General features: G+C 44.4%; 1 protein-coding gene across 2 annotated transcripts in view; it reads right to left on the bottom strand.

Annotated features, from left to right (window-relative positions):
• The window catches only part of TBC1D8 (TBC1 domain family member 8), a 52,099-nt gene that overhangs the window by 3,950 nt on the left and 24,956 nt on the right, over positions 1 to 23,193 (bottom strand). For both annotated transcript variants that reach the window (XM_063339435.1, XM_063339444.1), the window contains exons 5-16: positions 22,512 to 22,752; positions 14,772 to 14,979; positions 13,403 to 13,597; positions 11,966 to 12,148; positions 11,419 to 11,569; positions 10,322 to 10,536; positions 9,344 to 9,461; positions 4,629 to 4,914; positions 3,983 to 4,112; positions 3,588 to 3,686; positions 2,964 to 3,032; positions 1,364 to 1,604 (exon numbers count right to left, since the gene is read on the bottom strand). In XM_063339435.1, the coding sequence (XP_063195505.1) occupies positions 1,364 to 1,604; positions 2,964 to 3,032; positions 3,588 to 3,686; positions 3,983 to 4,112; positions 4,629 to 4,914; positions 9,344 to 9,461; positions 10,322 to 10,536; positions 11,419 to 11,569; positions 11,966 to 12,148; positions 13,403 to 13,597; positions 14,772 to 14,979; positions 22,512 to 22,752 (2,136 nt within the window). The remainder of the gene's footprint in view (positions 1 to 1,363; positions 1,605 to 2,963; positions 3,033 to 3,587; positions 3,687 to 3,982; positions 4,113 to 4,628; positions 4,915 to 9,343; positions 9,462 to 10,321; positions 10,537 to 11,418; positions 11,570 to 11,965; positions 12,149 to 13,402; positions 13,598 to 14,771; positions 14,980 to 22,511; positions 22,753 to 23,193) is intronic.

The following is a 23,193-nucleotide window of genomic DNA, read 5'->3' as shown; positions in this document are numbered from 1 at the left end:
TCTGCAGAATAAACCCAAAGGAGAAAACTACTGTGCGTATCACACAATTCGTATTTTTCAATGACCAGTAGAAATGAAATTCTTAACCTTCACATGCACTGAAATACTGTCAATTTTTTATTTTTAAATTTAAAGTTGTATCCCTCTAAGAATCAAACAGCAATGTAATACAGGGAGGCTTGGTTCACATCAAAAAATCCTGGAAAGCTTAAGTGGCAAGAATACAGATTTATTGTTTTTTACTGAAGCTTTGAATGTTGATTCTGTTTTTTCACGTGGGGTCAGGCAAGAGTTGAGATGTGGCACTTTTTTCTTCAGCCAGATTTTGAGATGGGCAGCCTCATCTCAGTGAAACGGCTGGTAGCCTCAAGACCAACCCTAGCGCAGCGCTCAGTCCCTGTTGGCCAGATTTTTTTTTTTGTTCTGGTCATTGTCAATATATAAGGCATGCAGCAGTTGGTTGTGCAAGCTGAAGTCTTCAAGAAGCAGATACAAAGAGGTGTACTGAGATTTCAAAGGTTTACTGAGAGCAACAATCCAGTAGAGAGGATTTCACAGAATCATAGAATGGCTTAGGTTGGAAGGGACCTTTTAAGATCATCCAGTCCAACCCCCTGCCATGGGCAGGGACACCTGAGCAACCTGAGCCAGTGTCTCACCACTTTCACAGTAAAGAATTTCTTCCTAATGTCTAACCTGAATCTCCCCTCTTTCAGTTTAAAATCATTACCCCTCATCCTATCAACTACACTCCCTGATAAAGAGTCCCTCCCCATCTGTCCTGTCAGCCCCCTTTAGGTACTGGAAGGCTGCTATGAGGTCTCCCTGGAGCCTTTTTCTTCTCCAGGCTGAACAACCCCAACTCTCTCAGCCTGTCTTCAGAGGAGAGGTGCTCCAGCCCTTGGATCATCTTCGTGGCCCTCTGCTGGACACGCTCCAACAGGCCCACGTCCTTATGCCAGGGGCTCCAGAGCTGGACACAGCACTCCAGGGCAGAGTAGAGGAGGAGAATCACCTCCCTCCACCTGCTGGCCACGCTTATTTTGAAGCATTTCATAGCCTTCCATGCAAACCCAAGTATAATTTTAATTCATAAAATATTTTCAACAAAATTACTATCGGATGAGAAATCAAATATTTTAATATATTCAATCATACTGCTAGGCTGTCTTTTCAATCTAATCGACTTCAAGTGATTGGAACACAAAAAATTAGTAAAGGTCACTGGTTAGGCTAATTACAAGCCCAAGAAAACCATCTGCCTGCATTCCCCCCTGCCGCTTCTATGGCTTTTTACCATCCACGTCTTGCCCATGTGCCACCCAGTCCCTGCCCAGCCTCTACCCCGTAGGGGAGCCGATACCTAAGCAGCTGGCGAGCCCCTTGAATTCAACCAGCCGGTCCATGTTCTCATCCAGGAGCCGGAAGGTCCTTTGGGCGAGGACGTCGGTGTGCTCCCCGCAGGTCCAGGGTGAGACCAACCTGTAGAGGTTAGTGAACTGCTGGGCATCGATGCGGTACTGCTCGGCGTACGGCCTGCTGGGGTCGTGTCGCTCGACGACCGGACTCGTCGTCTCCCAGTAACACCTTATTAAGTGTTCCCTCTAGGAGAAATCAGAGGCGGGAGAAGGGGGATTGCAGTGTGAGGTACCAGAGAGAGAGCGCTCTGGCAGAAAAACGCATTCACATCAAAGTAGGCTGGAAATGCTCAAAATTCTCCTTGCGTAAGGTGTTATAAGGATACCAAGACTATCCCTGGGAGAAAAAGCAAAGTACGCGTCTACAATTAGAGCAGCCAAGTGCTCTCATGATTTCTGATGGATAATTAATAAATCTGAAGGGAGACTGGGCAGATTCTTGGAAGAAATTTGCTGCAGGGTACTGAAACTCTATTAGCCACATCTGGTCCGGGATATCTAACCAGCCAAAGGTACAGAGGGCCGGAGAAAATCCAGGATAAGCATTACACAGGCTCGACCTGCTCATTTATTCTCTCTCAGACCTCTCTGTTTGGATACCGTCCCTATCAGTCTTCCCTTAGGGACAGGCTGATGCAGAACAAAGAGTCCTAACGAAACAAGCTGTCCCAGGGGAGCAAGTGAGCCAACAAAAAAGCAACCACCACCGAGAAATGAGATGAGGAAAGGGGAGGAGTGCAAGCCAGCCAAAGCTCCAAAACAGCAGCAAGGAGCGGGAGGGAAGCGCTGAAGAGCAAGCCCCAGCAGCATCGTCTCGCAACCACTAATGGAGGGAGGATACAGCTGCTCTCAGCCACAAAGCTACGTAACGCTAAGAACACACCACAGTCATATTCTCAGTACCTAGTATTTATGGCTACGAACAATGCACAAAAGAAATTGTCCATGAAGGGCAATAATTACACACTTGGACCTCTAAATCAAGTAGAGTTCCATAAGCTTAGATGTCCCTGCCTCCAAGTAACTTTTATAACAGTTCTATCAAATATCAGCTTGACAGAAAGTAACTGAAACACTTTTAATTGTTAAAAAAAAAAATAAATTAAAACCATAAGAAATTTGGGAACAAACAGCAAGGACACACATTCGTGGGGATTTTCTCCCCTAAGGAAAATGGAGTCTGCCTTTAAAGACCATTAAAAGAGCAGGACTTAGAAGTACTGCAGAGCTCTCAGTGAGCAAAGCTACATATTATTTAATTTATTCTGCATGTGAAAGTTACCAGAACCTAATGTATTGTGGACCATTTCCAAGCAGCAAGTTAGAAAGGAAGCTCTGACGCGGTTCTCCTTTGAAGGATGAGTACATTACTATCCCTCTTTAACAACTGGGCAACCACAGAAAGATCAAAATGACAAAGTCCCCTATGAAGACTATCTCCCACGCAGAAGACACGAGGTCCGAGGCAGCTCTGCTAAGCGATGGCTGGAAGTTATGCCCAGAAGCCTCAAATAGGTGCACCCCCTACATTACAGGCAGACCAACCTTGAACAAGTCATACAATTCCTCTAAATCTTCAGGAAGAATGGAAACGTCTGGGATGACAACTCGGAGCTTAAAAAGAAAGAAAAAACATCTTAGTGACAATCTTTTCTCCTGTCACCACTGACAATGGCAGGCCCATGAGCCCTGCAGGGGCTGTATTTACGTGCTACAGCTAAGAAATTGTGGTATTGAAAAACCTTTGCAATTTTTCCCCCTTCTTTAGGTTCACCGGTTAGACAGACCTGGGAAAAGAGAAATCCCTCAAGGGCTATTAGAAACAAAGACGGGAAGTCCCTAAGCTACAGGTCACAGGAGGCCGGGGAAGCATCACACCATGCTTGCTCTCTTCTTATGCTCTTCCCTGGGGAATCTGCCTCAGGCCACGGTCAGAGACAAGGCGCTGGGCTTCGCCGTCCTGCAGTTGTTCTTAATGTTAAAGCCACCCTAGAAACTAATGCACGTGGCTGCAAAATTAAAACCAAACCCATACGCATCCCAGGAAAAGAGCTGTTTCCAAAGTCAGTAATGATCCTTTCTTCTTCCAAGATCCGGTGGTGCTGCCTGACAGTGCTGGGCGAGAGGGGAGGTGTTAAGCTACCTCAGCCGAAGCCATATTCTACTCACCACATTTTGCTTGGTTGTGTCTTCGTGGCTTTGCAGGACACGGATTCGGTGCTTGTAGCGCATGTGCTCTATCTGCGCCACAGAGTGGTCTCCAAATTTCTACAGGGGAGGAACAGAAGTTTATTATTTTTATAGTATTTTATGATATTTATATTTCTCATTTACTGGAAACACAACTTCTAAAGTGTTGTGAGTCCTTGAAGAAAAAGCATACCTGGTCTCTAATTGACCTGCCAGTGTAGGTGTTTATAATACACTTAGCATTGTGCATTTGAGCACTTATTCAAAGAATCTGTAAAGATATGTATTAACATTCAAAACATCCACGTTAAATTTAACCCTTTTCTTTTTAAAAACTGTAACTTAACTGATCTAGACAGAGAGCAGTACCTCACCTCATAGGAGTCATGAATCAGGTTAGCTATTTCAGTCACTGGAGAGGCTTCCTGGTCGTCGCTGAAGAACGCGTGGTGGTTACCAATAGGTGGCAGAGGGCTTTCCTCGTTTTTGACGTGCTCTAAAAACCTGAAGGGAAGAAATACAGGCAACACGGATTACTTTGCACTGTGCTCTTCTCTAGATAAACAAGCATACAAGTCTTACGGCTCAAGACTTAGAAATAAACTGTTTTATGGGCTGCTAGGCTTTTCAAAAATGCCTTCGTGATTACTCATCTGAGGAACGGCAAGCCAGCCAAATGACTAAATGCTGCCCAAGGAAGAAAACTTCTGTCTCCTTGAAGTCTGGAGCAGGAAGCCCGTCACTCCAGGGAAGGCACGAAGAGCAGCAGTAAATATTGCACATTGACGCAGTCGATGCATGTCTTGGCGCTGCCAGGAAATTTCCCAGGACATCTCCTTGCCTGACGTACAAAGCCCATTGTTTAAGGCAAGGCACTATGAAAGCAGCAGCAGCAGCAAGGTAACATGGAGGGTCCCACTGGTGCCTACAGAGCCCTGTCGTTATCACAGCAGCACCCAAATGCCGTTGTTTTACAGCAAAAGAGTCCGCGATGGAAGGAGCACTCCTGCGTGGCCATACCTGCTCAGGATCATCAGGGCCTGCCCATCGTCCTTGCTGTTACACAGATCCACGGCATTGGCTTCCAGTATGGCCAAGCCCAGCTGGAAAATGGCTTTGATCCCGTCATAGAAGAAGCAGTCCACAACATTCACAGCACTTTCCAGTGGCATGATGCTAAGGAAAAGGGTAAGGAACCAGGAAAGAGAGATGGAAGCTAAGGTTGTCAGATCCTTCATATGTTCAGCCAGTTCTGGAAGTTGCTCTTTTATAAGCTCTTCGAACACCGACTGGTCTACCTGAGCACCTACAAGGCATAAAGAATCAGTATTAGCCAGGAAAAAGTACTCTTTAAAGCTAATCACAGCATAGTAGGGGTTGGAAGGGACCTCTGGAGATCATCTAGTCCAACCCCCTGCCAGAGCAGGGTCACCTACAGCAGGTTGCACTGGAATGCATCCAGGTGGGTTTTGAATGTCTCCAGAGTTGGAGACTCCAACACCTCTCTGGGCAGCCTGTGCCAGGGCTCTGCCACCCTCAAGGGAAAGAAGTTCCTCTTCATGTTGAGATGGAACTTCCTATGTTCAAGTTTGTGCCCGTTACCTCTTGTCCTGTCCCCGGGCACCACTGAGAAGAGCCTGGCCCCATCCTCCTGACACCCACCCTTTCAGTATTTATAAGCGTTGATAAGGTCCCCCCTCAGTCTTCTTTTTTCCAGACTAAAAAAACCCAAATCCCTCAGCCTTTTGCCGTCAACTATCAACTGCAAGACTTTCTTAAAATTTAAACCGACAAGATATGTACACGGCGGCAATGAAAAATCCCATTATCGTCCTGCTGTGATCTCAGCCCCCACCCTCACGTCCATAATCCTTACTGCACAACTTTCTGCAAAAAGATGGTGTTGATTCTGCTAAGGGCCTTCAGGGTGCAATGAAATTGTAATAGCAGCAGCTGTTGGTTTTGGCTAGAAGAGCACATAATAATTAAGTGCTAGCGAAAGCAATCTTAAAGCATTTTACTGTTCGACTTGGGATCTATGCAATGAAAATAACAGTACACATTCCTCTCCGGTGTATGTACTCAAGCAAGCGGGCAGTAGAGCTTTCATTCTCAGGGAGAAAATACAAGATGGAAATCCAGATAAGGCTACACACACTAAGAGGAAGAAAAATATTTACACATAAATACATGAGCAAATATAAATATATACTTATATGCATATATATATTTTAAGAACAAAAGATTTCTGCGATGCCCAGATATAAGCATTCCTAACTGTCCCAACCAGCCTTTCCAAAAGCAGCAGATTTGGGCTCTGTTTCAGCTACTCCCTCGGACCTGCTTTGTCAGCAGCTATTGCACAATCAACGTAGTTTCCTATCATTGAAACGGCTTGTATCTACAAACCAGATCTCCCACATCATGAGCTTTAACTGAAGATGCTGGAAATCAAAAATGTTCCTGAATACAAAATGCGGTTAGCTTTTCAACTATTTTATCTTCCCTTTCAAGTTATTTCACATAGTCATTCTTTCTCATAGTCCATATTCTGCTAGTATTAGGAGACAACTTTAATTGCTATGAAATTCCCGAGACATATATCCCCTTGGCACTCAAAACTTCTGTTGTCCAAAATCAGAATATAACCTGGACAATTTGTGGCAGAGTGCCAGCATCTTTTGGCTTTGCATCCAAATCATAAGAGAAGAGGTATGACGTTTCTCTGTCTTTAGAGCTGTTCACATCACGCCGCAAAAAGCTTCGGCTGGTGGCTGAACGGACATTGCAGCACCACAAACCCAAAAGAAGTGCCCAGGGACATGCAAAGAGCTTCTGAGAAAAACGTCGAGCACGGTGCTTTGCTTTCAAGAGATAGCCTTCTCACATCTCTCCTATCATGCCAGGCTCAAAGGCAGCATGTGAGAGACTGGCAAAAGCAGAGGTATAAAAGAAATGCGCGATGCTGCCCAGATCTTTTGCAGAAGATCGTATTATAATTAAATGTTGACACTGTAGATTAAAGTCAAGCATGTGTATTCAAAGTGACTTTTATGCCCACCTTTTCACTAGGCTCCCAGAAACCATGACATCTGAGCAACGGAACCTCTAATGTATTCTAACATGAAACCATAATGAGGTAGGAAAATGCCAGGGTATCCATTTAAAAATGATGACTCAAGATGCAAACTAAATGACATCTCCAAGACTGAAAAGGCAAATCAGAGAAATGAAGTGAGGTTTTTCACTGTTTCAAGAATTATAATAGCAAAATTATGACAGCCTGACAGACAAAGAGGGGTGAGATGGCCTGATGGTTTATGGAGACGATGGAAAAGTCATGGTAACGGGAGAAAAGGATACGCATGACCCTTGTCACCACTCTTAACCCAAGTACAACTTGCTTCTATCTTGCAGCTATCTGCTTATAGTTTCCTCTATGCATTGCAGAAAGGAGAAGGACGGAGAGAGTTCCTGAAGGAGGAGAGACCGAGTGCCAGCCCTGCCTGCAGGCTTTCCCCATTCGCAAGTGAAATGATGCAAATGCTTGTTAAAAGACAGACTGGTCCTAGCTGGCAGGGCTGAAGGAGGGAGATGGTTATGTGGTAAAAGTAAAAAGGCTGAGTAGGACTGAATCGCCTATGTTTTGAAATCAAAACTTTAAAACAAATAAATTTTAAAAATATTCTGAATGCCATAAAGAAAAAGACGCAAGAGAAGATGGAGCTAAGAAGGCCTGGTCATTAATTCAGTAGCTGTTTGGACTGTAGAGATTTCTGGCTGACACTGAAGAGGAAAAGCACAGTGACAGGTACCAAGGTCAGAGATCAACAAAGTCACAGAAAGATCAAAATCTGGACCACAGCGTTGGCAGTGCGGACAAAGAGGAAAAGCGGGGTGTTGGAAGTGTTATGCAGGAAGAAACAATACAAAGTTTAGACAAGAGCTGGTTGCAAATCAAAAAAGAAGGTCGACTGGAATGTGAAACCAAGAACACTAACTCAAGCAACAGGAACCAGAAGAGGGGCAGGGAGGACAAGATCAGTAGCACCTATTTGGCCACGCTAAAGGCCAGGGTAAATCAGAGCTGCAGAAGTAACTGCTCAGTGAAGCAACCATGCTGCAAAACTACACCGCTGCCATTCGACTAGGGGGAGCAGGGGAACTTCTGAGCGGAAGCCCCTGGCTCTTTGCACTGGGGTGAGATACGGCAGTACCTTTTATAGAGTCATGGTACTTCTCACCCTTTCCTGTAGGTACAGAGGACAGGAAAACAGAGAGACAGGACAACCAAGACCACGAGCACTCAAACAATGTAGGCTGTAGCCATGGTGAGTGACGGGCAAGACAGAAACCCAAAATTAGGTACGATTTAGGCAGACCCTACAATTTAGGGTCATCCACATAGGACCATTCAAGTTTATTTGGGTGTGAAGAATGCAACTTACAGGCAATAACACACAAGCACCAAAGCCATCAGTAATCAAGGCAGGCCCTACGCTGATAATATCTAGAAACACACAAGGGCAGATAAAGCTGTGTTTCTTTTTTTAATCAAGGAAGGAGACAGACTAACATGGAAGTAAGTAATTGAAATGGCAGTTTAAAGTCATGTTTGGAGACAAGAACCAAAGTTCTGACAAGTGGGACAGTTACAGTGCCCAATCCACTAGCTGAAAATACCAATAGTGTTCAAAGCACCACAAAACATCCTAAGCATCCAGATAACTTTGGAATAACTCTGCTTTAACTTACCTTACCTGACAGTTCAGTGACAAGACAATAACTGTAGCAGCACAGTGTCAGGAGGGAGGTATGACAACCCCATCCTCCAAGCAAAAGATGAGAAACCTTCTCAGACATCTCCTCCTTCTCCCCAGGCAGAACGTGAGTGCCCACACCATTTCTAGCTCCCAGAACCACTACTGCCAGGGATTTCCTCCTATCCCCACCTCCTCACGAGTGACCCTGATCTCCCCCTTCGCTACGGTGATGGTGTAATGGCAGACACTGTAACTAAAGAGAAGGAGAAACTAAAGTGACTGCAGAGAACAAATACTTTTTACAGTATGCATACCTGCAATTACTGCGTCAAGCTGTTCAGGCCCTCTTTCCTGTGTGCGTTAGGTGGGTGTTTGCATAACTGTCTTAAAAATAGTCGCATTGCAAAGAACAGGAGACACAGCACATGAAGTACGCGGCACGCACTGCAGAGGGACTGGACTTATTTCTCGATGCTGCATCTCACATTCAGAGGGGTTTGGACCAGCCCTCCTTACCAATGGCCAGTTTAGACGCAAGCCTGCGTTACTCCAGCAGCCAGGCAGTCAGGGGCATCAGACCAGAAACAGCCACTCTAGCAGATCTTTCCTAGGTCTATCTAAAACAGCTCAAGTCTCTAATACTGAGCGATCCTAACCAAGACACGCAAGCTCTTCCATTTTTACCTAACAGGCAAAAATCCCACCTCCTTCTGACCAACAGGGAAAAAACAACAACCCACAAATGTAAAAGCTGAGCATATATTTATAGTTCTTGCAGTTTAAACCCTTCAAACCAAAACCAACCCCAGCTGGAAGCTGAGCAGCCACCGCTGCTGTCCTTGCACACCGCACGAGTCGACGGACCCCCTTGCCCGTGGGGTCTGGACCTCAGAAGACCTTGAGCATTTTACTTCACCCCGGTGCCATTCGCCTGCCCTTTCCCAGTTGGGAAGAAGAGAGGCACGAGCTCACCTATCACTCGGTGGTTGAAGTAATCCGGCAGCATTCGCTCACACACAGCAACCAGCAGCCAAAAGGCTTCTTCCTCTTTGGCATACAACAGCAACACGGAGGTCAAAATATTCATAGACTTACAAGGGCAAAGGAGAAAATGGGATTTGTTAGCGACAGCAAATCCTACTGACAAAAGCTAAATTGTGGCTATTTTTAAGGAAAGAAAAGTAGCCTGACATGATGTAAACAAGTGAAAAAATAAACCAGCAAGAGAAAGGGAATAGACAGCAAATACATAATTGCAACCCAAAGGCATAACAAGTTTTTCAAGCTTGTGTATACTGCTTTTCCTGAGACCAATAGCAAACAATGGAGAAAAGTACAGTACTGGACTTGCCCAGCTACAAAGCAGGTAACTGATAGTGCAAGATGTTCTGGGTCTGCTTCCCCCTGCTCCCCATATTGGTATTTCGAAAGAGGATAAGGGATCTGGAACCGGTCTGATGTTAATCAGAATTCAGGGAGCTGCACAGAAGGTAAATTCTTATTTTAGCTGGCCAGCTGGGTAAAGTACTTCATAATTTGTCATCAATTTTGGCAGAAAGGAGCAGAACTTTAGTCCACTAAACCTCTGCCCCAGTGTTCTACATGAATCTTATCTGTGCAGGCCAATTTACTTTGCACTGTCTCCGAGTATTGGGTAAGAAACACACTTTCGAACAAACAAAAGCATCAGAAATGTATTTTTTTTCCCCTCCTTTAACTCTAAACGCAGTTTGCAAAACGCTGAGGCAAGACTTTTGTTAAGCCAAAGTACCAGCCTATGCGCTTGTTTTCCAGGGTAAATGACACTTAATATCTAAAATTATGTATCTTCGTAAATGAAAAGACGTTATTTATCAAAACCACCATTAAAAATACTCCCAAGAGAATGATAAAACCAAGAGAAAGAGGGGGAAGAAAGCAGCAGGCATTATCCCGCTGGGAGTTTGTCACCTGGCAGTATCCTATTTTGGGGTTCCTGTGCGCGTACGCCGTGAGCACCCTTCTGAGGGCGGCTATTCCCGTCTCGCTCTGGAAGGCGGGATGCTCGGGCAGCGAGCGGTGGAGGTCACGCTCGATCTCCTCTGTCGCCATACAGCACTTGCCCATGGATGCCTCCACCAGATGTCCGTAGTAACCGGGATGCGAGGCGAGATCCGTCACGGCGTCTGACGGCAGCAGGGAGAGAGGAAGAGAAAGACGTAAGCGGATTGAGACGACGCTACGCTTAGTGTTGTGGGTATTAGTGCTCGAAAGGATGTTAAGCAAGATGGTTTTCCCCAGGGTCTGTGAATTTCGTGAAATCTCCAGATGTAAAAGAAATAAAGTCCTAGCAGAATGCGCGTCTTGAAAACAAAATAAATATCAGTAAAGCTTATACGACCCAAGGTCGTTCAAAACACCTTAATGTGAGCAGAAAACTTCCCCAGCAGAAAGCATTACTGGGAGAAATGTACTCAGCGCTGTTCGCACCCTCCGAGGAGGAAAACCCCCACGTGAAGGAATACTTTTTACAAATGTTTGAACATGTCATATACTGGATCGAGGACTAAACTTGACCTCATATTGTAAACACATTCTAGCTCTGCCAGATCTGTGGATGAAACGAGTCATTTTTTCCACCTCCAGTTTCTGCTACCCCTGCCAACATTCAACAAGAAGCAGGAGTAGGACTGCCGACTTTAAGATGTCATTATTTTGCAATAATTTGATTTGTCTAGGGTTAAATCAATATTTAAGCTGCAATCTAATTGTCGCTGGAAGACAAACATCATTCTATGAAAACATGACGTTAAATTTTAAATTACACAGATGAAGCAGATGTTATTTCAATTCTTCTGCACATCATGTCATATTATCCAGAGATAAAATTTTTACAGATCTACGTGGGTACTTCCTTGCAGTTATTAGCTCAGTAGCTGATCATCTCTCTTCTGTAAGCACTATCATGTAAATGACATTTAATTGCCCTTGGGAGATTTCTTGCCTAAACGTTTTGCCATGTTCAGAATCAGATGATGCCTACAGCTAACTTTCCTAAGAGTGCTCACCTGAGAAAAGCAGCCAGAGTTTGCCTCTTAAGGATTCAGGGATTCCCATTGCAACGAGTTTTCTGATCTTCTCCGTGCGAAACATGCACACGGTTCTGCCGTATTCTACAAAATGGTCATCCCACAGGCTCTCCTTGATCTGCTCCCTAGACTGGGAACAAGAGGGTATCTTTTAAAAGAGCACATCGTGTGAATGTGAGAACTGGTGAACAGAAACATTTCACGTATTAGAAATTCTGCAAGGTGTTTCCATTACCAATGGATATGGGAAGTCTGCCCTAAGGACTACAGCTTCCCCATTCTGCATATGGAACTCACCACACAGGGGCAAGCAGAACTGATCAGACAGGGAGAAAAATACAAATATTCACCAGAAAGAAACTGGGGGGAGAAGAAAAAAATCCAAGCAAATAGAAAAGCCATTATCCCATCTGTAACTTCTCCGGTGTTCATTTTACTAAAAATGAGTATCTGTTTGAATGTTACCCCAGCTTTTTTTTAAAAAAAAACCCTCAAATTCTTACAACTTCCCTCAAATGTTACATACCTTTCCAAAATCAAGGCCTGCCATTCCTGCATGATGAAAGTCCGACCTTAGTGCCTCTGCATTGAGCAAATAACTGCTCTCCTTTCCGCATTCGCTTCTCTCCTTGTTTTGTGAAACCTCTGTTCCCAGACACACAGACTCACTGTCCCTGAGCACGCAAGTGGATCCGAAGGCAGGAGCGTTCTGCAACACAGAATCAAAGTGGTGACGACTGAGAAGAGGTTAAAAACTACGTCCTCGGCTGTCTTCAAGACACGGAGCGGGGTTAGCCTTTGCCTCTTCCATCAAAACCTTCCACACCTCTCAGGAGGAAAGGCCTTACTCAAGACTTCATACAAATTACCATTCATTTCTATGTTGGAAAAAGGGGTGTTACTTTAAAACAGAAGTTGACAGCAAATTCTAAGTGTCCTTCACGACAAACTACCAAACAACCTTCTACTTTGGTTAGAATTTGAAAAACAAAATCAAAGAATAATTTAGGTTGGAGGGGATCGCCTTTTTCAATCCTTCGCTCAAAGCAGGGCCCCTCAGACCAGGCTGCCGAGGGCTGTGTCCAGTCGAACTGAGTAGCTCCAAGGAAGGGGAGTCCACAGCCTCTCTGGGCAGCCTGCTCCAGCTCTGCTCACCCTCGAGGGGAAATTTTTCTCTTTTTATCTAATCGGATTTTCCCTTGCTGCAACTTGCGACTGTTGCCGCTCACCTTTTGGCTGGCACCTCCAAGAAGAGCCTGGCTCTGTCTTCTCTGTAGTTCCCCATTAGCTGGCGGAAGAAAGGCTGAACAAGCCCTGCTACCTCAACCTCTCCTCATAAAGCACATGCTCCAGCCCCTGACCATCTTATGGCCCTCCACTAAACTTACTCCAATTTGTCAATGCTTTTATTGTGTGGTGGGCTAGAGCCAAAATGGGACATAGTACTCCTGATCAGCCTCAGAAGCGCTGAATAAAAGGAAACAGTAACATCCCCTTGACATCACACTCCTGCTAGTACAACCCCACATGCTGTTGGCCCTCTTCACTGTAAGAGCACACTGACGACTTATAAGCTCAACCTGTTGTCCACCATGACCCCCTGCCTTTCCACATGGCTGCTCTCCAGCCAGCCGGCCTGCAGCTCCTCCTGTTGCATGGTGTCACACTCCCAAGCTTTCGCATTTGCTTCGGTTGAACTTCATGAGGTCTCTGTCAGCCCATTTCTCCAGATCGTTGAGGTCTCTGTGAAGGGTAGCCCTGCCCTCCATCATATTCACTGCTCCCTGCAGCGTGTCAATCACAACCATGCTATGGGTGTGCTCCATCCCATCAGGCAGGTCATTAAAGAAGGCATCAGACAGTGCTGGCCCAAGATCAACCCCCCTGAGGAAGGCAGGACAATGGACCAATGGATAAACACGTTGAATTCATAATCCAAAATAAAAACCCAGAAGTTCAGTACCTGGTTCTTATTTTGCAAGTTGTTACAGTGCACTGGGTTGCTGGAGTTCACTTCTTTTAGCCTCTGGAGCAGGTTCTCCACCAGAGAATCACGGTCCTTTAGCTCAATGAACTGAAAGGCGGTCTTACTCCTTATGCTAACAATGATGGGATTAGGGAGAAGGCTTGTGTCCTCCATCTTCTCTATACTGATGACCTTTTCCAGAAACATTACAGAAAACACATTGTACACCACATCCAGGGAAACATCTTCAAATATTCTACACATAACAAAATGTATAAACACAGCATTCATTTACACACACACTTTAAACATGATTATTCATATTGGCTTTCCTTGATCAGCCACATCCTACTACCTGAAGCTCTTCAGAAGCTCAAAGCAGGCACCAAAAAGTATCCCGGCTGCCTTTTTTTCTCTTTTTTTTTTTTTTTAAAGACTTTGAGGTCCACTTCTGGACAGTGGACCGAGGGGAAAAAAAGAAAGGGGACTGATGATTAAAACAAGATTTAGAAAATTATCAACTTGATCAAATTCTGGGGGATGGAGGAGGAAATTTACTTTCACACTCCTGAGGACAGGGGAAAACAGGTGTTTCGTTGCTCTGATCAAGTATATAACACTGCTCTCTTATTGTTTTCTATTTCTGTTAACAGTGGAAGATAAGTTGCAACAGTAAGGATATTTTGATGTTACTCTGTTATTAGTTGAGGATAAAAGGAAAGCTTTAATTAAAAGATCATAACAGCCTTGTATCCACAGCAGATCAGGCAGGTGTTTGCTGACAGCTTCCTTCTCCTCCCACCACCTTCCCATGCATCCTCCGTTCCATTTAAATAAGTCTCTAATCTCATGGAAATGTGGCAGCTTGTCATTGTCTCCAGAACATCCCCTTTTTCCCTCTGCCCTACAGGTCTGCAAAGTATCCACAAGTTTGCTAGAGTCTGTCTACAGAGGGGAGAGCTTCAACACTTCTAAGTGTTGATCCCACGCAAGGATGCTTTTACGCTGCCAGAAGGGCCCAAGCTGAAGTCTCCATCAACATCAAGCTGGACGTATGCATTTGTGGAGCTGGGAGAGGAGCACTGTCCGTGTCTTGGACCAAGCAGACTCTGGTTTTGCAGTGCTCTGTCCTGCTGCGTTCCCTGTCCATGCTTCACTTTGAGGACCATGTTGGGTCACCCATACATATTTTTAGGAACTCATGCCCTAATGAGTCCCAGAACAAGTTTTACAACAAGCACGATACACACAAGCGTCCTACTCCTTTCCATCAAATGGTAGTTTTCAGGTAAGTCAAGTGACAGTGGATGCTTACAGCAGAAAAAGGCAGACAGGGATCCAAAATGAAACAAACAAACAACTCTACCTCTCTAAGTGGGATGATAACATTGCAGCAGCCATTTTCTTTGCTGGCAAAACAGATATAACTGTCTGAAGTATACATCCTTCCCGCTGTGTGACAGCGACTAAACGGCGTCCAGAGAGAACAGTCTACAACTTCATGCAGCTTCTCCTTCCTGGGCAATCTGAAGAAGGCCCGAAAGAATTCATTCTGCGCTCTGGCTTCAAGATCCCTTAAGAGAAAGCAGTAAGAGCGAATCACAAGACCCCGAAAGCCAGGACATCCAGCGCAAAGTTCGTTTTCTTGTCAGCCCCGCCAAGAGCGAGGGATACAGAGCAAAAGCACCGTGCACAGCAATCTTCACCGCCTATGCGAACAGATTGATAAAAGACCGACTTTGAAATACAAAAAAGAATCGTCACCATCAACATATGCTTGTCTAACAATAAGATCAAAAGCAACTGCTGTAGTACTAGGAAAGGAAAGAACACTAATTTAAATCAGCCGGTTTGTTGTTGGGTTTTTTTTAATTATTATTTAACCATGCATTCTCTATGGCTGCTGTACCACCTTCCAGCCTCAAAGAGTTACAGATTTCAATGCCCAGGAGATAACTAAATCTTTCATCTGATGAACATACATTGAGCAACGGAGATTAGCTTTATGTTCCTTGTTTCCCTTCCCAGTAGCATTACCAACATCACCCCAGGGATTTGCATCCGCGCCCAAACCTAACGCATTTGCTCGATGAGTACTTCCAAAGTGGTCAGTAATAAGAGAGTTAACGATGGTGGCATTTACATCATGGCATCCTTGACGTGCAGAGGTACCGGCCTCTGAGTGCCCATAGAACAGTTGCAAGATGCAAAACAGTTTCAGGTCACTTAAGACTCAGCTGGGAATAACAGCACCAGCGACACTCAGTTCAGACTTGGCTGCCTTCCAGCCACCCATCCACATTTATGTGGAGAGAAAAAGGTTAAATCAATGAAGCTTTCACTACTGAACTTATGGTTACACAGATTTGGCTTTGGGGATTTTTTTTTTTCTCCTCCTTTTTTAATGAAGAAGTCTGCGGTAATTTACAGAGCTATGCAATTACATTATAAACAGGCCACGGCTATTAGCTCACCAACAGCAGCTCCAGAAACATTAGGGCTTAAATTCTATCATTTTCTTTACTACAACTAAATTTTTCCAAACATGATTCACCTTAGGGGAAAAAAAAAAGGGCAAAAAAAAAAAAGCTTGAATTTGTTCCATTGAAAGAATTTAAAGCGTGGGCTGAAGCATAACAGGGAGTGGTACCTTGGTGCTGTAAATCCCCTCTCTGCTCCTCCCTTCACCCTCCTCTTCTGCAGATACCTTCCCCCTACCCCAGACCTGCTGTTTACAAATAAGTTAAGACAGATGAAGCCTCTGCTTCAGTAAGTAAATCAATTGTTTGGTTTTGTTTTTTTTATTTCAGTTTAATCCATAGAGAAAACTAAATCCATGTGAAACAGGGAGGAAGACAATACAGAACAAACCGAGACCTGCGAAGGGAGGATCTGTATCTGCCACCAACAGAAAAGACAGAATGCACTCGACCAGCTGCTGTTTCCTTCTCAAACATTATCTTCCTTAATAATATTATCCAAGGAAAACAGACAAATAGTCTCCTGTTTTTCACAAAGAACAAAGAGAAACCCTCTTTGTGAAGGAAGACAAAAAGGTTGCTCCCGACTTAAAGTTCCACAGTGAGAGCACTCTGATAAGTGCCCGCAGCGATCTGCTATTGTGACAAAGCTGGATCAGGATATGCCTCTTGGTTAACTCACCACTAAAATATTTTCCATTTCTGCACAGCACAGATGAATGCTGCTGATAGCATCTGCAGCCAGGTCTGGGTAGAGCTCTGCTCTCCTGCTATTGTGCTGAGAAGGTAAGACCCTCCCCTTCATCTACTCGGCTGCTAAAATTTCTATACCTTTATGGGAAAAGAGGCATTACACAGAAGAGTGGGACCTCTGTCGAGGCAGCGTCTGTCTGTTTATTTAAGAGCTGACTGTTTCTCATGCTCCGAAATCTGCAGTTTCTGAGTTTTCAGGGGTTTGCTGCATCTCTCGGGGCTGCAGGCTCCAGGTGTGGGGCCTTTCAGACAAGAAGCCACATGTTTTTAAGCTGAAGAATGACATTTCCCGCATCCGAAACTGAATAAATTCACCAAGGACTGCGTCCAACCCCCTCACCCTGCAGCGGGGGAAGGCTGCCAACCCCAACATCCCTGGAACTGCCTGTCCCCCTGCCATGACTCATGACACAGGGTCAGGCAGGGCCACCGCTGGGACCGCACCGCAGCCAGGCCTGCCCGAGGTGAACGCCGAAACAGGGGCCAGGCTGCTGGTGGGAGGGATCATGGAAAGAAAAATGGTAGCACGGGGATGAAATGCTGTCAGCACTTACCTCTGCGGGCTCAAATAAGAAGTTTTATTAGAAAGTGGCACACCATGACAAGATTTCCCGTTAGGCTGGCAAATCTTAGGGCTTAAAGCAATTGCTTCCCTTCATAAATACAGCCAAACACAATTAGAGCTGGTTAAAAAAACTCCAAACCCTGTAACTCAAAAAAACCCACAAACGAAATTACCTCCTAAAACAAAACAGGCAGTTGTTTAAACACGATATGGCAAAGATGCAGCGACTGTGGGACCACATCACCAGGTCCCTCGGCTTCCATTTTGAGTTTCACAATACCTCCAATGCGGAACAGAAATGCAACCTTTCTACCTGCAGCCCAATCTGTTTGAAACATTCTCCTCTAACTTAACAATTTCCACGTTGGTTTGGTTTGGTTTTTACACAAATGCAGCGTACTAAGCCGTACCTAAGAAAAAAAAAAAAAGGAATGTTTATTGAGTGTTTACACACGCATCAGAAGAATAAAAGACGAGAAGATGCAATTGTCTTGTTCCCTACTTTTCAGAAAACTCAGCAATTCTTTCCAAGCGCAGTTCCCGACTTGCACATTATGGGATCCTGGACTGACGCCAACTCCAGCACTTCAAAGCGAATGGCAAGTCTGAACTGCGATAACTCCTTGTGTGTGACCCCTGCGTTACCTTCCAAGAGTTTTAAATTAAAGGAAATAACACACAAGCCTAACAAAATGCCTAAAAGTATCAGGACACTTAAAATTATGTCCTCGCTGTCAAATGTTTTTCTCTGCTTTAAGTCTAACAGAAGTCAACTTGGCAAGATTTTAGCTCTGCTGAGTCACTTGCTGCCTATCTAACATCTAAACAGACTGGCTGACCTCTTGCTTTTAAAGACCGATTACTAGACTCTTTTTGCTATTCAGGCTCCAGAAAGCTACAGATTTTGGAAATAACACATCCAATGATATGAGTCTTGTTTATTGGAAGAGCTGCCAAATTCGTGTGGCAAGAAAGGCTTCTCATAAGCAAGCCTGGAGAAGTTATCTGAGAAGAGCCAACACGGACTTGACTGGACACATGTAAACTGAATCTCTTTCCCTTACGTAGCAGGAACGCTGGACTTGTAGATGGAGGAGATGCAATGGATGTTTTAGCCAGAATTTATGAAAGTCTTGATATTTCCTCACGTGGAACTGATAAAACTGGATCAAAGTGAAAAACTGTTGTACCAAGCCAGCTGAAAAAGAGTACCCCAAAAAGCAGCCCTCAAAGGCTCCCTGGTAAATTGGAAGGCTCTATTAAGAGGAATTCCTTGGGGGTCTGTCCTGGACTAGCTTCTGTTCAACGTCTTCATCAGCAATCTGCACGATGGATCGAGGGATTGTTGTTATTAAACTTGCACACGACGTGAGGCTGGCGGAGGCTAATGAGCAGAAGAACAGGAGCAGATTCAAGATGGATATTCATAAATTTAAGGGATGGTGTGGGGGAAAAAAAAAAGCAAGACAAGTATTTTCAGCTGTACGTCATAAGCTGCACAAGCGCAGCACGGAGATCAACTCCACCGGCAGCCATTCAGCAAAAAGACCTAGGGGCTACAGGGGATCACAGGCTGAACATGAGCCAACAGCCTGGTGCTCACAGGAGGAGGAGGAGCACCACGCGGGGCTGCAGAAGCGCACGGCCACCAAGATGCATGGCGGCAGTCCTGGAGTTGCTGCAGAGATGGTCATGCTGCTCCTGCCCTGCTCAGCACCGGCGAGGCGCCGGGGGCAATCCTGCATCCCACCACCTGCAGGCACATGGGATAAGTGACGAATGTCCAGAGACAAGTGACCAGAAGGGCTAAGATCAGGACCAATAAGAAAAACCTGGCTGAACTAGGGCAGCGCAGTGTAAAGAAGAAAAGAGGAAGGAGATGCATACCAACCTCCAAATACACAAATGGTTGCTGTAAAGGAAGAGAGAACATCTGACCTCTTCAATAGTACTGGGTAGGACAACAAGTAATCTCAAAAAGCAGCACAGAAGATTCAAGTTAGACTTCAGAAAGACTTTCCAATGATAGAACAATGAGGTACTGGTACGGATCCTGATATTTCCATTACTGGAAATCCTTAACAACAGGTTGGGCAATCATCTGTCATGAGTGACACACAGAGATAATCCAAATTCTGCCTTTTGCCAGGCAGATGCAATAAAATGAGGTTCTTTCTAGTCACATCCTCCTTATTGCTCAAGGTTTACAGCGTTCTCAGATTCCCTCTCTGAAGGAATTAATAGGGACTGAAGTGACATTTATGATTCAAGATACTTCAAACAGTTTCCGTTCAGCTTAGATCAGTGTTAAAAACCGTCTTTGGTTTCATACGAAGCAAAGCCATCCGCATTGGCAATTCACAGTTAGATGTGAAGAAAAGAAACCAAGGTGGTTAGAGCCTGGAGAAATGCATCCTGCTTTTGGAACCTTACTGACAGCGGCACTAAAGCTTTTAAATCCTGTGTTCTGCTCTGGCCAATTTCCTCACTACATTTGAGGAATGCAGCAGATACTCTTGCATCCTGAAAGAAATGGAAATAACAAGCACAAGAAACCTACACCAGAGATTTTAGCGACCTTCCTATTAAAAAGGAAAAAATAGTTTCTTTACGTTACAGTAAAATTGTACATTGGCACATAAATATATCTGCAAGAAATGGCATCAAACAGCTTAGCTTTGCTTTGCTTTGCTTTTTATGGCAATTAACTTAATTGCCATTAATCCCTTTGTAATCCATTGTTCTGAACCTTATGCTCTCATTAAGCAGCGCGGAAACTTGTACATTAAGTGTTTGACTTCAGCCATGACATAATTTGTGTCACAGACCGTGGGCCTAATTCCACAGCCTCTCCGAGTCCCGTCCCTCCACGGCTCAGCAGGATGATCCCAAAAGCCTCGGGAATGGCAGCAAAGGTTTCTGGTTTTCAGAACGTAGAACATGCAGACCATGATGGCATTAATAATGCATTTTTTAAAAAATAAAGATACCAAGATGAGCCCGTTGCAAAAGAAAGCCTCACAAACAAAAGCAATCTACAACAACTTCATTAATCTGACACATCTGGAACAGCTCTAATGACGTGTGGATTATTGCTTTAATTTTGATAGACTACAATTTGCTTCCAAATCATGCACAAGAATTAACAAAGACATTAGGGGCAAAATGTCAAGAGGAAAATAGTTGTTCTTGTACTACTACAATGGCTTCAGGAAAAAAAAGCAACAACAAAAACTTCACACACCAAAAAAGTTCAACGCCCCCCTCCCCAAACATGTTAGCATTAAAAACCAGTTTATCCACTATTCAAACTACAGTCTTGCTTAATCACGTTACATCAAAGTGGTTGCTGAAGTGTGACAAAGGGCACCAGAAACAGCAACTTATCCAACCACTACCTAATTCGTGCAGAGGAAATGGGATTTGGGCATCTTCCATGTTTCCATGTTTTCCTTTCTGCCATCCCAAGTCACAGCACATCAGCACAGGTTAGAGAACATCTTGCCCAGGAACTCTCCAGTAAATATATTTTTATCCTTCCTTCTCCCCTCCTCCCCCCCAACTTTTTGTTTTTTAAAGTTGGAAAGAAAAAAAAAAACAAACCACTGTTTGAATAAATGTGTGGGATGGTTTCTGTTGCTTGTTTGCTAACAGACATACTACCTTTCAAAAACGCCACAAGGTCCTTTCAGGCTGATTCCCTGAGAGCCTCCTTAGTACAGCTTATTACTAAGCTTATGTTTTTCTCTGCAACTGTGATTTTCATTTCTTTGTAGTTTTCCATTCAGTTATCACCCCCGATTCAAAGACTATTTGGGGAATGACAATGAGGAGTTAAAAACCAGTAGATGCTGAAAATATCTCCCCCTAGTTTTTTGTTACATCTCCTCTGGATTTACTTCCCTTGCTTCATGCATCTAACTTTCCAGTCCAAAAGCGGGAGAAGGGTGCCATGGTAAAGCATGGAAGGGTGCTTAGGGGCTTAGATACAACCTACCACTCAAAGTCATACCCTACCTTAGTCAAAGTACATATCCTACATTTCTTGGGCCAAAAGCCCACAACGTTAACAACATCCAGTTACACACACATTGCAAGAACAGCGGTAGCTCTTGTGTTTAAAGGAACCCTGGCTATGGAAAAGAAAAAAAAAGCCTGCAAAGATATTCATGGCTGCCTACCACTCTATCACCTCAAATGAATTCCTTGACAATATCATGGATGAAATCCTGGTGTCAGTGATTTTCCTTATCGTGTGGTACATATGAAATGGCAGAGAAAGCGTGTTTTATCGTTTTAAACCTCAGCATGAGACTTTGCAGAAGTGTGTAGCTGAGATGTACACTCAAAACCACTGCAAAAATGCCCCCAAGAAACAATAAAACAGCTACTGGACATGTCTCTCTTTTTTGGGAAAAGATACCACGTATTCCTTATGTTTTAGCCAGGAAGCAACACCTGGGTCATTCCCTTCGTACCTCTGGCAGAGGGAGAGGAAGGAAGAGCAGGAAAGGGTATGATTCAGAAGGGGATAAGCGCTCCACTCACACCCCATTCAGAAAAGAAGTATTTTAAACCAGCACCTTAACCCTGACGCCTCAGGCAAATTCCAGTTTGGGCTATTCCACCCTGCCCACCTCAAATTCCTCTGGGCAGTTTCCCTTCCCCTTTCCCCACAGCAGCAAGTAAAACACAAGGTTGTGTGTTGTGCTAGAGGCAGAGAAATAGTCATCAGCCTTCCCCCTGCGAGCCCAATGCATTTCTGTAGTGGGAGAGGAATGCAGAGACGCATTTCGGGGACGCACGGGGCAGAGCTGACAACAGCAAATTAATCTGTTGCAACCGCCTGTGGGTTTTTTTAAGTCCTGTAATTGCTTGCTAAGTCGGCGACGGCAATCACGCTAGTGGGAAATTCCACGTTCCAGATATGATCAAAAGCAATAATTCTACAGAATTGATGGCACTAGGAAAGCCTACACATTGCCAGAATTACGAACAAAATCGTGTTGCTCTTCAGGGAAGATGGAAAATAGCCCTTGCTGCCATCTACCCTTCTACGGGGAATGGTACTTTTAAAACAAACGAAGAAAAAAACCACAGCGATGTTTACGGGAAGAATACAAAATGGAAAAAAGTATCTTGCACACAAGTTAAAATGCGCATATTTGATATACCACAGTACATCATAAAATCTCTTTTTTTGCCCAATCCAGTAAACCTTTGAAATCTTACCCAGCTAACACGGCAAACCATGAAGCCCACCACTGAACCTCTGCTCACACAAGGGAGAACAACTTAAGTTTTTTACCTCTTGGTAATCTGAGTAGGATCCTGTAGGCCTGGATCCAGTTCAAAGATCTCATTGTCCAGTAGCCTTCGAAGCGTCACATCTGCCAGTTGCTCCATGATCCTGAAAGCCTCGGCGATATTGAGGAACGTGGAGAAGTCACGCTCTTTATTTGGAGTGGTGACACGGACCGTGTCGGTCATGAAGACGTTGGAGGTTCTTTCCAGCTTCTGGACCTCAACCCAAGGAATGATAAGTTTCACTGCCATCAGAGAAAAAAGCAAAAGTAGGTTGGAAAGTCTGCCTACATTTTTTAAGATGTGGGAAATAAGCAAATTCAGAATGACATGCAAACAACCGAAGAGGAGAGACACCCATTTTTACAGACAAAGACCATGTAAGAGCTGAAATACCTGTTATTATTTCTCCCTCAAAATTCTACCTACTTTCCTAAGAAGTGCCGGACTGGGGAGTCCTGCCTTTGCAGAACACCTGCCGTAACCTGTGTTCCTCACTCCTTTACGCGTCGTTTCTGCAGCCTGCTTCATTACCACCATAAGAAACTGTTCATTTCAAGAGTAAAAAGAATATAGGGAAAGGCTCTGTAATCTCCCAGAAATAAAACTGTAGGCAGGTGGAAACCCAATTACATGCACAGTACTTTAACTTTTAAAACACAGCTAACTCCTGTAGAAAAGGAAGC

This window comes from Chroicocephalus ridibundus, chromosome 1 (genome assembly GCF_963924245.1).
Source record: "Chroicocephalus ridibundus chromosome 1, bChrRid1.1, whole genome shotgun sequence".
NCBI lineage: Eukaryota > Metazoa > Chordata > Aves > Charadriiformes > Laridae > Chroicocephalus > Chroicocephalus ridibundus.
This window is presented reverse-complemented; position numbering and strand designations above follow the sequence as displayed.